This window comes from Oncorhynchus nerka, linkage group LG26 (genome assembly GCF_034236695.1).
Source record: "Oncorhynchus nerka isolate Pitt River linkage group LG26, Oner_Uvic_2.0, whole genome shotgun sequence".
NCBI lineage: Eukaryota > Metazoa > Chordata > Actinopteri > Salmoniformes > Salmonidae > Oncorhynchus > Oncorhynchus nerka.
The window spans coordinates 44292139-44304772 of NC_088421.1; the positions used below are offsets into that span (position 1 = coordinate 44292139).

The 12634-nt window shown below is 47.3% G+C and overlaps 1 protein-coding gene across 1 annotated transcript; it reads left to right on the plus strand.

Moving 5' to 3' along the window:
* Positions 1–1402: 1402 nt before the first annotated feature.
* On the plus strand, positions 1403–11928 carry LOC135564892 (uncharacterized). Its single transcript, XM_065010976.1, has 4 exons — positions 1403–1571; positions 9816–9992; positions 11108–11683; positions 11875–11928. Exons 1-4 carry the CDS (start codon positions 1524–1526, stop codon positions 11926–11928), a joined length of 855 nt encoding a protein of 284 aa, XP_064867048.1. The 5' UTR covers positions 1403–1523.
* Positions 11929–12634: the final 706 nt, after the last annotated feature.

The window sequence follows — 12634 nt, forward strand, 5'->3', positions numbered from 1 at the left end:
ACATTCAATATTGACTTGTATATTTTGCCTTGTGTTTAAGGTATTTGTCCTGCTGAAAGGTGAATTTGTCTCTGACTGTCTGGTGGAAAGCAGATTGAACCAGGTTTTCCTCTAGGATTTTGCCTGTGTTTAGCTCTATTCTGTTACTTTTTATCCTAAAAAACTAGTCATTGCCGATGACAAGCATACCCATAACATGATGCAGCCACCACCATGCTTGAAAATATGAAGCGTGGTACTCAGTGATGTGTGTTGGTTTTGCCCCAAACATAATGTTTTGTATTCAGGACCAACAGTTCCTTTCTTTGCCACATCTTTTGCAGAATTACTTTAGTGCCTTATTGCAAACAGGATGTATGTTTTGGAATATTTGTATTCCTTCCTTATTTTCACTCATTTATGTTAGTATTGTGGAGTAACTACAATATTGTTTGTCCATCCTCAGTTTTCTCCGATCACAGCCATCAAACTCTGCAACTGTTTTCAGTCACCATTAGCTTCATGAGCGGTTTCCTCCCTGAGCGGTTTCCTTCCTGAGCGGTTTCCTCCCTGAGCGGTTTCCTTCCTGAGCGGTTTCCTCCCTGAGCGGTTTCCTCCCTGAGCGGTTTCCTTCCTCTCTGGCAACTGAGTTAGGAAGGGCGCCTGTATCTTTGTAGTGACTGGGTGTATTGATACACCATCCAAAGTGGAAGTAATAACTGCACCAGGCTGAAAAGGAATATATATTTTTCATTCCCATCGACCAATAGTTGCCGTTCTTTGCGGGGCTTTGGAAAACCTCCCTCTTATTTGTGGTTGAATCTGTGCTTGAAATTCACTGCTCGACTGAGGGACCTTACAGATCATTGTATGTGTAGAGTAAAGAGATGGGGTAGTCATTTCAAAATGATCTTAAACACTATTATTGCAGTCAGAGTGAGTCCATGCAACTTATTATGTGACTTGTTAAGCACATTGTTACTCCTGAACTTATTTCAGCTTGCCATAACAAAGGAGTTGAATACTTATTGATTCAAGACATTTCAGCTTTTCATTTTTAAAATCATTTTTGTAAAAAATGTCTTCATTCATAATTCCATTATGGGATACTGTGTGTAGATCAGTGACACAATCCATTTTGAATTCAGGCTGTAACACAACATAATATGGATAATGTCAAGGGGTGTGACTACTTTCTGAGGTCCCTGTTGTTACACTGTTGTTACACACACACCTCATTCCCTATATAGTGCACTACTTTTGACCAGGACCCATAGGGAAAAGTGTGCTATTTGCACGTTATTCTAGAGGTTGTGTTATTCATGCACACCAGCGGTGGCCCCCCCACAGAGTCAAATAACATGTGTCACACACACACACACACACACACACACCAGCTAAACCAGCGATGTAGTTATAGCGCCCCCTAGCGGTAACCTTCTATCTTGTTTACAGGAGCGCCAACAGAAGTGCGCTTATGAAACCAAAGCAAAGCGGTAGCGCCGTTAACCCAAATTATCAGAGGAGAACTTGATCAACCGCGAATGGGTTTGGACAAGTTCTGCAGTGCGGACGGTTCCGACCCGTTTTGGGTAAGTTCCACTGTTGCCACCGAGCTAGTCAACTCTCCTGCTGTCTTTAGCTGCTTTACAATGTTGACGCCTTACAGTTGTTTTCCCAGCTTGTTGTTAGCGGCTTTGCTTGTAATGACGGTGTCTGCCTGAACTAAGCATGGTAATATCACACAACGTTACTGTCCTGTCTTTGGTAACACTGGTGTTAGCTAACAGTAGCTAGCTAGGCTAGCAAGGCCGTCGTTAATTATGCCGGTTGACTTGCGCTAACTAGCTAAGCTTCATTTCATTAATAATGGGTGAAATAGAGAGGTTGAAATAACGTGGTAGTGCATTTTTAAAAAGGTATATCACTGCCAATAAAAGTCGACAATCGTTTTTATTGAGAAGTTGTGTCTAGCTAGCTTAACAGCTTTCAGTGATTTTTTAAAAACACCATTGATTCCTATTATGTTAGCTAACCTGCTAGCTAAAACTCACTCTAGTCTAACAACTTTAATTCGAGACTCACACTACCTCTGCTCTGTTGACGATAGAGCAGTGTTTCGATGAAATGTTCGCTAGGTAACTTTCCTGACATAACACCCAGGTATGATGGCAAGCCTGTCTTGCTAGCAAGGTCCACAACACAAGAACACGTACAGCAAGTCTGTCTTGCTAGCAAGGTCCACAACACAAGAACACGTACAGCAAGCCTGTCTTGCTAGCAAGGTCCACAACACAAGAACACGTACAGCAAGTCTGTCAGCTGTTGCAAGATGACATTGTTTGTTTAAACCTGTACACACCATCTACTGCGAGTAGCAACAACATAGAGAGGACATTATTATTACATTAGCTAGATAGAAACCCCCCAAAAAACTAACTAGAAACCTAAACCTGTGGAATCCAACCAAACTTGTTATGGCACTGAACTAGAAGATTAACTGGGCCAGTCAGTTAAAGAACAAACTTTTATTTACAATGATGGCCCCCCACCCCCTGGCCAAACCCTAACGATGCTGGACCAATTGTGCGCCTCCCTATGAGACTCTCAATCACGGCCGGTTATGATACAGCCCGGGATCAAACCAGGGTCTGTTGTGACGCCTCTAGCACTGAGATGCAGTGCCTTAGATCGCTGCCCCACTCGGGAGCCCAAAAGAGTTACACATGTTTGAAGTGACACATACTGTCATGTCATGTAGATAGATTCTATCTATGTGCGGTCATAACATGCAGTATATTGCCTCGTAAGTCCACTGTCAGCTGGCTTGGCCAGATAGGGCTCTGCTCATCATGGCCTAAGGAATTTAGCTACAAGTGTTAGAGGTCCATTTGCCCAAATGTTAATAACAGGGTGTAGGTTTAATCAGTGTTAGGCCTAGTCTCGCTAAGCAGACGGGTTGCCTTGCCTTCCACAATGTTCCAGCTGCTGTTCTAGGTTTGGGATTTCAGAGACTGTTAGGCCTAGTCTCGCTAAGCAGACGGGTTGCCTTGCCTTCCACAATGTTCCAGCTGCTGTTCTAGGTTTGGGATTTCAGAGACTGTTAGGCCTAGTCTCGCTAAGCAGACGGGTTGCCTTGCCTTCCACAATGTTTCAGCTGCTGTTCTAGGTTTGGGATTTCAGAGACTGTTAGGCCTAGTCTCGCTAAGCAGACGGGTTGCCTTGCCTTCCACAATGTTCCAGCTGCTGTTCTAGGTTTGGGATTTCAGAGACTGTTAGGCCTAGTCTCGCTAAGCAGACGGGTTGCCTTGCCTTCCACAATGTTCCAGCTGCTGTTCTAGGTTTGGGATTTCAGAGACTGTTAGGCCTAGTCTCGCTAAGCAGACGGGTTGCCTTGCCTTCCACAATGTTCCAGCTGCTGTTCTAGGTTTGGGATTTCAGAGACTGTTAGGCCTAGTCTCGCTAAGCAGACGGGTTGCCTTGCCTTCCACAATGTTCCAGCTGCTGTTCTAGGTTTGGGATTTCAGAGACTGTTAGGCCTAGTCTCGCTAAGCAGACGGGTTGCCTTGCCTTCCACAATGTTCCAGCTGCTGTTCTAGGTTTGGGATTTCAGAGACTGTTAGGCCTAGTCTCGCTAAGCAGACGGGTTGCCTTGCCTTCCACAATGTTCCAGCTGCTGTTCTAGGTTTGGGATTTCAGAGACTGTTAGGCCTAGTCTCGCTAAGCAGACGGGTTGCCTTGCCTTCCACAATGTTCCAGCTGCTGTTCTAGGTTTGGGATTTCAGAGACTGTTAGGCCTAGTCTCGCTAAGCAGACGGGTTGCCTTGCCTTCCACAATGTTCCAGCTGCTGTTCTAGGTTTGGGATTTCAGAGACTGTTAGGCCTAGTCTCGCTAAGCAGACGGGTTGCCTTGCCTTCCACAATGTTCCAGCTGCTGTTCTAGGTTTGGGATTTCAGAGACTGTTAGGCCTAGTCTCGCTAAGCAGACGGGTTGCCTTGCCTTCCACAATGTTCCAGCTGCTGTTCTAGGTTTGGGATTTCAGAGACTGTTAGGCCTAGTCTCGCTAAGCAGACGGGTTGCCCTGCCTTCCACAATGTTCCAGCTGCTGTTCTAGGTTTGGGATTTCAGAGACTGTTAGGCCTAGTCTCGCTAAGATTTCAGAGACTGTTAGGCCTAGTCTCGCTAAGCAGACGGGTTGCCCTGCCTTCCACAATGTTCCAGCTGCTGTTCTAGGTTTGGGATTTCAGAGACTGTTAGGCCTAGTCTCGCTAAGCAGACGGGTTGCCTTGCCTTCCACAATGTTCCAGCTGCTGTTCTAGGTATGGGATTTCAGAGACTGTTAGGCCTAATAACACACATTTTGTCAATAAGGTCTATGGCTTCCTGAGTTATGATAACATGCAATCTCATCACCCAGTCCCACAGCCCTTTGGAACCTGTTATGAGAGACCTGGTAGTGTGATTGTACACTTCTATATTCTGCAGGGCTTTGTTGTCTACTCACTGGCTCAGTTATTGAACCAAACAAATTCCACAGGGGTAAGGAGGGCTTGTCTTGAAGCCAAAGGGTATTGAGACAAGTGCTTTTCAAAATCACTGAACTGGTCACTGTGTTGTGACAGTGTTGTGTCAGTGTTGTCTCAGTGTTGTCTCGTGATTGTCAGTGTTGTGACAGTGTTGTCTCAGTGTTGTATTGTGACAGTGTTGTGTCAGTGTTGTCTCAGTGTTGTCTCGTGATTGTATTGTGACAGTGTTGTCTTAGTGTTGTCTCGTGATTGTATTGTGACAGTGTTGTCTCAGTGTTGTATTGTGACAGTGTTGTCTCGTGATTGTATTGTGACAGTGTTGTATTGTGACAGTGTTGTCTCGTGATTGTATTGTGACAGTGTTGTCTTAGTATTGTATTGTGACAGTGTTGTCTTAGTGTTGTCTTAGTGTTGTCTCGTGATTGTATTGTGACAGTGTTGTCTCAGTGTTGTCTTAGTGTTGTCTCGTGATTGTATTGTGACAGTGTTGTCTTAGTGTTGTCTCGTGTCAGTGTTGTCTCAGTGTTGTCTCATGTCAGTGTTGTCTCAGTGTTGTCTCAGTGTTGTATTGTGACAGTGTTGTCTCAGTGTTGTCTCGTGATTGTATTGTGACAGTGTTGTGTCAGTGTTGTCTCAGTGTTGTCTCGTGTCAGTGTTGTCTCAGTGTTGTCTCAGTGTTGTCTCGTCTCAGTGTTGTCTCGTGTCAGTGTTGTCTCAGTGTTGTCTCGTGTCAGTGTTGTCTCAGTGTTGTCTCAGTGTTGTCTCATGTCAGTGTTGTGACAGTGGTGTCTCAGTGTTGTCTCAGTGTTGTCTCGTGATTGTATTGTGACAGTGTTGTGTCAGTGTTGTCTCAGTGTTGTCTCATGTCAGTGTTGTTTCAGTGTTGTCTCAGTGTTGTCTCATGTCAGTGTTGTCTCAGTGTTGTCTCAGTGTTGTCTCGTGATTGTATTGTGACAGTGTTGTCTCAGTGTTGTCTCGTGATTGTATTGTGACAGTGTTGTCTTAGTGTTGTCTCGTGTCAGTGTTGTATTGTGACAGTGTTGTCTTAGTGTTGTCTAGTGTTGTCTCAGTGTTGTCTCAGTGTTGTCTCAGTGTTGTATTGTGACAGTGTTGTCTCGTGATTGTATTGTGACAGTGTTGTCTTAGTGTTGTCTCGTGATTGTATTGTGACAGTGTTGTCTTAGTGTTGTCTCGTGTCAGTGTTGTCTCAGTGTTGTCTCGTGATTGTATTGTGACAGTGTTGTCTTAGTGTTGTCTCGTGTCAGTGTTGTCTCAGTGTTGTCTCAGTGTTGTCTCATGTCAGTGTTGTCTCAGTGTTGTCTCAGTGTTGTATTGTGACAGTGTTGTCTCAGTGTTGTCTCGTGATTGTATTGTGACAGTGTTGTGTCAGTGTTGTCTCAGTGTTGTCTCGTGTCAGTGTTGTCTCAGTGTTGTCTCAGTGTTGTCTCGTCTCAGTGTTGTCTCGTGTCAGTGTTGTCTCAGTGTTGTCTCAGTGTTGTCTCATGTCAGTGTTGTGACAGTGGTGTCTCAGTGTTGTCTCAGTGTTGTCTCGTGATTGTATTGTGACAGTGTTGTCTCAGTGTTGTCTCGTGATTGTATTGTGACAGTGTTGTCTTAGTGTTGTCTCGTGTCAGTGTTGTATTGTGACAGTGTTGTCTCAGTGTTGTATTGTGTCAGTGTTGTCTCAGTGTTGTCTCAGTGTTGTATTGTGTCAGTGTTGTCTCAGTGTTGTATTGTGACAGTGTTGTCTCAGTGTTGTCTCAGTGTTGTATTGTGTCAGTGTTGTCTCAGTGTTGTATTGTGTCAGTGTTGTCTCAGTGTTGTCTCAGTGTTGTATTGTGTCAGTGTTGTCTCAGTGTTGTATTGTGACAGTGTTGTCTCAGTGTTGTATTGTGACAGTGTTGTCTCAGTGTTGTATTGTGACAGTGTTGTGTCAGTGTTGTCTCGTGATCGTGTTGTCTCAGTGTTGTCTCGTGATCGTGTTGTCTCAGTGTTGTCTCAGTGTTGTCTCAGTGTTGTCTCAGTGTTGTATTGTGTCAGTGTTGTCTCAGTGTTGTATTGTGACAGTGTTGTCTCAGTGTTGTATTGTGACAGTGTTGTCTCAGTGTTGTATTGTGACAGTGTTGTCTCAGTGTTGTATTGTGACAGTGTTGTGTCAGTGTTGTCTCGTGATCGTGTTGTTTCAGTGTTGTCTCGTGATTGTATTGTCTCAGTGTTGTCTCGTGATCGTGTTCGTGTTGTCTCAGTGTTACATCAGTGTTATAAATGCCTTTTGAACTCAGGATTTTAGTAAAGTGTTATCAAACAATACAGCCAAAAGCGATAGGCTTTAGGAAAGGAACGAGAGAGGAAGGTGTGTCTGTGTGTGGCAGGCCTGACACCCTGATAGGCTTTAGGAAAGGAACGAGAGAGGAAGGTGTGTCTGTGTGTGGCAGGCCTGACACCCTGATAGGCTTTAGGAAAGGAACGAGAGAGGAAGGTGTGTCTGTGTGTGGCAGGCCTGACACCCTGATAGGCTTTAGGAAAGGAACGAGAGAGGAAGGTGTGTCTGTGTGTGGCAGGCCTGACACCCTGATAGGCTTTAGGAAAGGAACGAGAGAGGAAGGTGTGTCTGTGTGTGGCAGGCCTGACACCCTGATAGGCTTTAGGAAAGGAACGAGAGAGGAAGGTGTGTCTGTGTGTGGCAGGCCTGACACCCTGATAGGCTTTAGGAAAGGAACGAGAGAGGAAGGTGTGTCTGTGTGTGGCAGGCCTGACACCCTGATAGGCTTTAGGAAAGGAACGAGAGAGGAAGGTGTGTCTGTGTGTGGCAGGCCTGACACCTGATAGGCTTTAGGAAAGGAACGAGAGAGGAAGGTGTGTCTGTGTGTGGCAGGCCTGACACCCTGATAGGCTTTAGGAAAGGAACGAGAGAGGAAGGTGTGTCTGTGTGTGGCAGGCCTGACACCCTGATAGGCTTTAGGAAAGGAACGAGAGAGGAAGGTGTGTCTGTGTGTGGCAGGCCTGACACCCTGATAGGCTTTAGGAAAGGAACGAGAGAGGAAGGTGTGTCTGTGTGTGGCAGGCCTGACACCCTGATAGGCTTTAGGAAAGGAACGAGAGAGGAAGGTGTGTCTGTGTGTGGCAGGCCTGACACCCTGATAGGCTTTAGGAAAGGAACGAGAGAGGAAGGTGTGTCTGTGTGTGGCAGGCCTGACACCCTGATAGGCTTTAGGAAAGGAACGAGAGAGGAAGGTGTGTCTGTGTGTGGCAGGCCTGACACCCTGATAGGCTTTAGGAAAGGAACAAGAGAGGAAGGTGTGTCTGTGTGTGGCAGGCCTGACACCCTGATAGGCTTTAGGAAAGGAACGAGAGAGGAAGGTGTGTCTGTGTGTGGCAGGCCTGACACCCTGATAGGCTTTAGGAAAGGAACGAGAGAGGAAGGTGTGTCTGTGTGTGGCAGGCCTGACACCCTGATAGGCTTTAGGAAAGGAACGAGAGAGGAAGGTGTGTCTGTGTGTGGCAGGCCTGACACCCTGATAGGCTTTAGGAAAGGAACGAGAGAGGAAGGTGTGTCTGTGTGTGGCAGGCCTGACACCCTGATAGGCTTTAGGAAAGGAACGAGAGAGGAAGGTGTGTCTGTGTGTGGCAGGCCTGACACCCTGATAGGCTTTAGGAAAGGAACGAGAGAGGAAGGTGTGTCTGTGTGTGGCAGGCCTGACACCCTGATAGGCTTTAGGAAAGGAACGAGAGAGGAAGGTGTGTCTGTGTGTGGCAGGCCTGACACCCTGATAGGCTTTAGGAAAGGAACGAGAGAGGAAGGTGTGTCTGTGTGTGGCAGGCCTGACACCCTGATAGGCTTTAGGAAAGGAACGAGAGAGGAAGGTGTGTCTGTGTGTGGCAGGCCTGACACCCTGATAGGCTTTAGGAAAGGAACGAGAGAGGAAGGTGTGTCTGTGTGTGGCAGGCCTGACACCCTGATAGGCTTTAGGAAAGGAACGAGAGAGGAAGGTGTGTCTGTGTGTGGCAGGCCTGACACCCTGATAGGCTTTAGGAAAGGAACGAGAGAGGAAGGTGTGTCTGTGTGTGGCAGGCCTGACACCCTGATAGGCTTTAGGAAAGGAACGAGAGAGGAAGGTGTGTCTGTGTGTGGCAGGCCTGACACCCTGATAGGCTTTAGGAAAGGAACGAGAGAGGAAGGTGTGTCTGTGTGTGGCAGGCCTGACACCCTGATAGGCTTTAGGAAAGGAACGAGAGAGGAAGGTGTGTCTGTGTGGCAGGCCTGACACCCTGATAGGCTTTAGGAAAGGAACGAGAGAGGAAGGTGTGTCTGTGTGTGGCAGGCCTGACACCCTGATAGGCTTTAGGAAAGGAACGAGAGAGGAAGGTGTGTCTGTGTGTGGCAGGCCTGACACCCTGATAGGCTTTAGGAAAGGAACGAGAGAGGAAGGTGTGTCTGTGTGGCAGGCCTGACACCCTGATCGGCTTTAGGAAAGGAACGAGAGAGAGGAAGGTGTGTCTGTGTGTGGCAGGCCTGACACCCTGATAGGCTTTAGGAAAGGAACGAGAGAGGAAGGTGTGTCTGTGTGTGGCAGGCCTGACACCCTGATAGGCTTTAGGAAAGGAACGAGAGAGGAAGGTGTGTCTGTGTGGCAGGCCTGACACCCTGCCTCCGGTTCCCTCCTTTGTGCCAAGGCAGGAATGTTTTATTAGAAACACCTCAGTCACTGAGATGAAGAACAGACGCTGTGGTCGTCCACACACACACACACACACACACACACACACACACACACACACACACACACACACACACACACACACACTAAAAGTGTCTGTTTCCACACAAGGTGTAGTTATGTAGCCTAGTGTATGAATGTATTTGTCTCTGTAGCTCTACTAACATTAGGCCTTGTCATAATTCACTGTCTGAACACAGCAGTCTGAGTGCACTACTTTTGACCCCCAATAGCACCCTATTCCCTGTATAGTGCACTACTTTTGACCCCAAATGCTTCCCTATTCCCTGTATAGTGCACTACTTTTGACCCCAAATGGCACCCTATTCCCTGTATAGTGCACTACTTTTGACCCCAAATGCTTCCCTATTCCCTGTATAGTGCACTACTTTTGACCCCAAATGCTTCCCTATTCCCTGTATAGTGCACTACATTTGCCCAGGTCCCATAGGGTGTCATTTATTAGCCTGCCCTGTCTGGTTGCCAGTCTCTCTCTTCTTAGGTCACCATGTCCTTATCAACACTGTGTTGAATGAGCTGCTGTGTCTCTCAGTCATCTGTCATTTAATCCCCCCCCCCCCTCCCCCTCAGGATTGGAACCGTACGTGGCACGTGGGAAACCCAGATCTGACCCAGTGCTTTCAGAACACAGTGCTGGTATGGGTCCCCTGTCTCTACCTCTGGGTCTGTGCCCCAATCTATTTCCTGTACCTCAAAAGCCACGACCGGGGCTACATATGCATGACCCACCTCAACAGAGCCAAAACCGTGAGTCCGGGGGGGCTGTGTGTGTGTTTTTATAGGGAGAGTCTGGGGTGGTGGTGTGTGTACGTGTCCATGTTTTTCTGCATGTGTCTGTGATCTGTGTTTTCTGTGTTATCTGTGTCTGCCTGTCTCCACGGTTCTTACAATGAGATAAGACCAGCATCCCGGAGTCGCCTCTTCACTGTTGACGTTGAGACGGGTGTTTTGCGGGTACTATTTAATGAAGTTGCCAGTTTGAGGACTTGTGAGGCGTCTGTTTCTCAAACTAGACACTCTAATGTACTTGTCCTCTTACTCAGTTGTGCCCCGGGGCCTCCCACTCCTCTTTCTATTCTGGGTAGAGCCAGTTTGCGCTGTTCTGTGAAGGGAGTAGTACACAGCGTTGTACGAGATCTTCAGTTTCTTGGCTATTTCTCTCATGGGAATAGCCTTCATTTCTCAGAACAAGTATAGACTGACAAGTTTCAGAAGAAAGGTCTTTGTTTCTGGCCATTTTGAGCCTGTAATCGAACCCTCAAATGCTGATGCTCCAGATACTCAACTAGTCTAAAGAAGGCCTGTTTTATTGCTACTTTAATCAGGACAAAAGCTAACTCTCTCTCTCTCTGAACAACCAGAGAAACATATATAGCAAGCTAACACTCTCTCTCTCTGAACATCCAGGAGAGTCATTTCAGAACACAGGCTTCTCTGTGTGGTAGAGTGTCTGACAAGACAATATCCTGACACACACCTCATTAAAATATCTAATTTCCTCTTACTTCATCTGCATCCCAAATGGTTCCCTATTTCACGTACTACCCCTAGGGCCCTGGCCAGAAAGGCGCTGGGCAAAAGTAGTGAGGAATGAGTATCCTAGAGTAGCAATAACATCCTAGATGCCTCCTGCTGTTGTGCCGCTTAAACTTGACCCCTCAGCTGCTCCAGGGTCACTGCCCTGCGGCCGGCCGGCGAGGTTGTGTGTGTGTGTGTGTGTGTGTGTGTGTGTGTGTGTGTGTGTGTGTGTTTGGGTGCATGTGTTTCTCCGGGAATGGGGTTTAAAGCAAAATATGAATTTCCATGATCTGAAAATGCACAATAAAGTCTTCTTCCTGCTCTCCTCTCATCCTCTCCTCCAGGCAGTAGGTTTTCTCCTGTGGATCGTCTGCTGGGCAGATGTGTTTTACTCTTTCTGGGAAAGAAGCCAACATGACAGCGGTGCCTCCTCCTCCACCCAGGCACCTGTTTATCTGGTCAGCCCCACCATGCTCGGCATCACTATGGTAACAACCAACACTGTTTATCTGGTCAGCCCCACCATGCTCGGCATCACTATGGTAACAACCAACACTGTTTATCTGGTCAGCCCCACCATGCTCGGCATCACTATGGTAACAACCAACACTGTTTATCTGGTCAGCCCCACCATGCTCGGCATCACTATGGTAACAACCAACACTGTTTATCTGGTTAGCCCCACCATGCTCGGCATCACTATGGTAACAACCAACACTGTTTATCTGGTCAGCCCCACCATGCTCGGCATCACTATGGTAACAACCAACACTGTTTATCTGGTCAGCCCCACCATGCTCGGCATCACTATGGTAACAACCAACACTGTTTATCTGGTCAGCCCCACCATGCTCGGCATCACTATGGTAAAAACCAACGCTGTTTATCTGGTTAGCCCCACCATGCTCGGCATCACTATGGTAACAACCAACACTGTTTATCTGGTTAGGCCCACCATGCTCGGCATCACTATGGTAACAACCAACGCTGTTTATCTGGTTAGCCCCACCATGCTCGGCATCACTATGGTAACAACCAACGCTGTTTATCTGGTTAGCCCCACCATGCTCGGCATCACTATGGTAACAACCAACACTGTTTTTCTGGTTAGCCCCACCATGCTCGGCATCACTATGGTAACAACCAACGCTGTTTATCTGGTTAGCCCCACCATGCTCGGCATCACTATGGTAACAACCAACACTGTTTATCTGGTCAGCCCCACCATGCTCGGCATCACTATGGTAACAACCAACACTGTTTATCTGGTCAGCACACCATGCTCGGCATCACTATGGTAACAACCAACACTGTTTATCTGGTTAGCCCCACCATGCTCGGCATCACTATGGTAACAACCAACGCTGTTTATCTGGTCAGCCCCACCATGCTCGGCATCACTATGGTAACAACCAACGCTGTTTATCTGGTCAGCCCCACCATGCTCGGCATCACTATGGTAAAAACCAACGCTGTTTATCTGGTTATCTGGTTAGCCCCATCCATGCTCGGCATCACTATGGTAAAACCAACGCTGTTTATCTGGTTAGCCCCACCATGCTCGGCATCACTATGGTAACAACCAACGCTGTTTATCTGGTTAGCCCCACCATGCTCGGCATCACTATGGTAAAAACCATCAGCCCCACCATGGTAATGGTAACCAACGCTGTTTATCTGGTTAGCCCCACCATGCTCGGCATCACTATGGTAAAACCAACGCTGTTTATCTGGTTAGCCCCACCATGCTCGGCATCACTATGGTAAAAACCAACGCTGTTTTTCTGGTTAGCCCCACCATGCTCGGCATCACTATGGTAACAACCAACGCTGTTTATCTGGTTAGCCCCACCATGCTCGGCATCACTATG

What these genes read in the sequence shown, in the direction of transcription:
- LOC135564892 (XM_065010976.1), top strand. Translation starts at nt 1,524, where the DNA reads ATGGGTTTGGACAAGTTCTGCAGTGCGGACGGTTCCGACCCGTTTTGG. An exon ending in ACGGTTCCGACCCGTTTTGG is followed by an intron (nt 1,572 to 9,815) that starts GTAAGTTCCACT and finishes CCTCCCCCTCAG; the next exon opens with GATTGGAACCGTACGTGGCA. An exon ending in ACCTCAACAGAGCCAAAACC is followed by an intron (nt 9,993 to 11,107) that starts GTGAGTCCGGGG and finishes CCTCTCCTCCAG; the next exon opens with GCAGTAGGTTTTCTCCTGTG.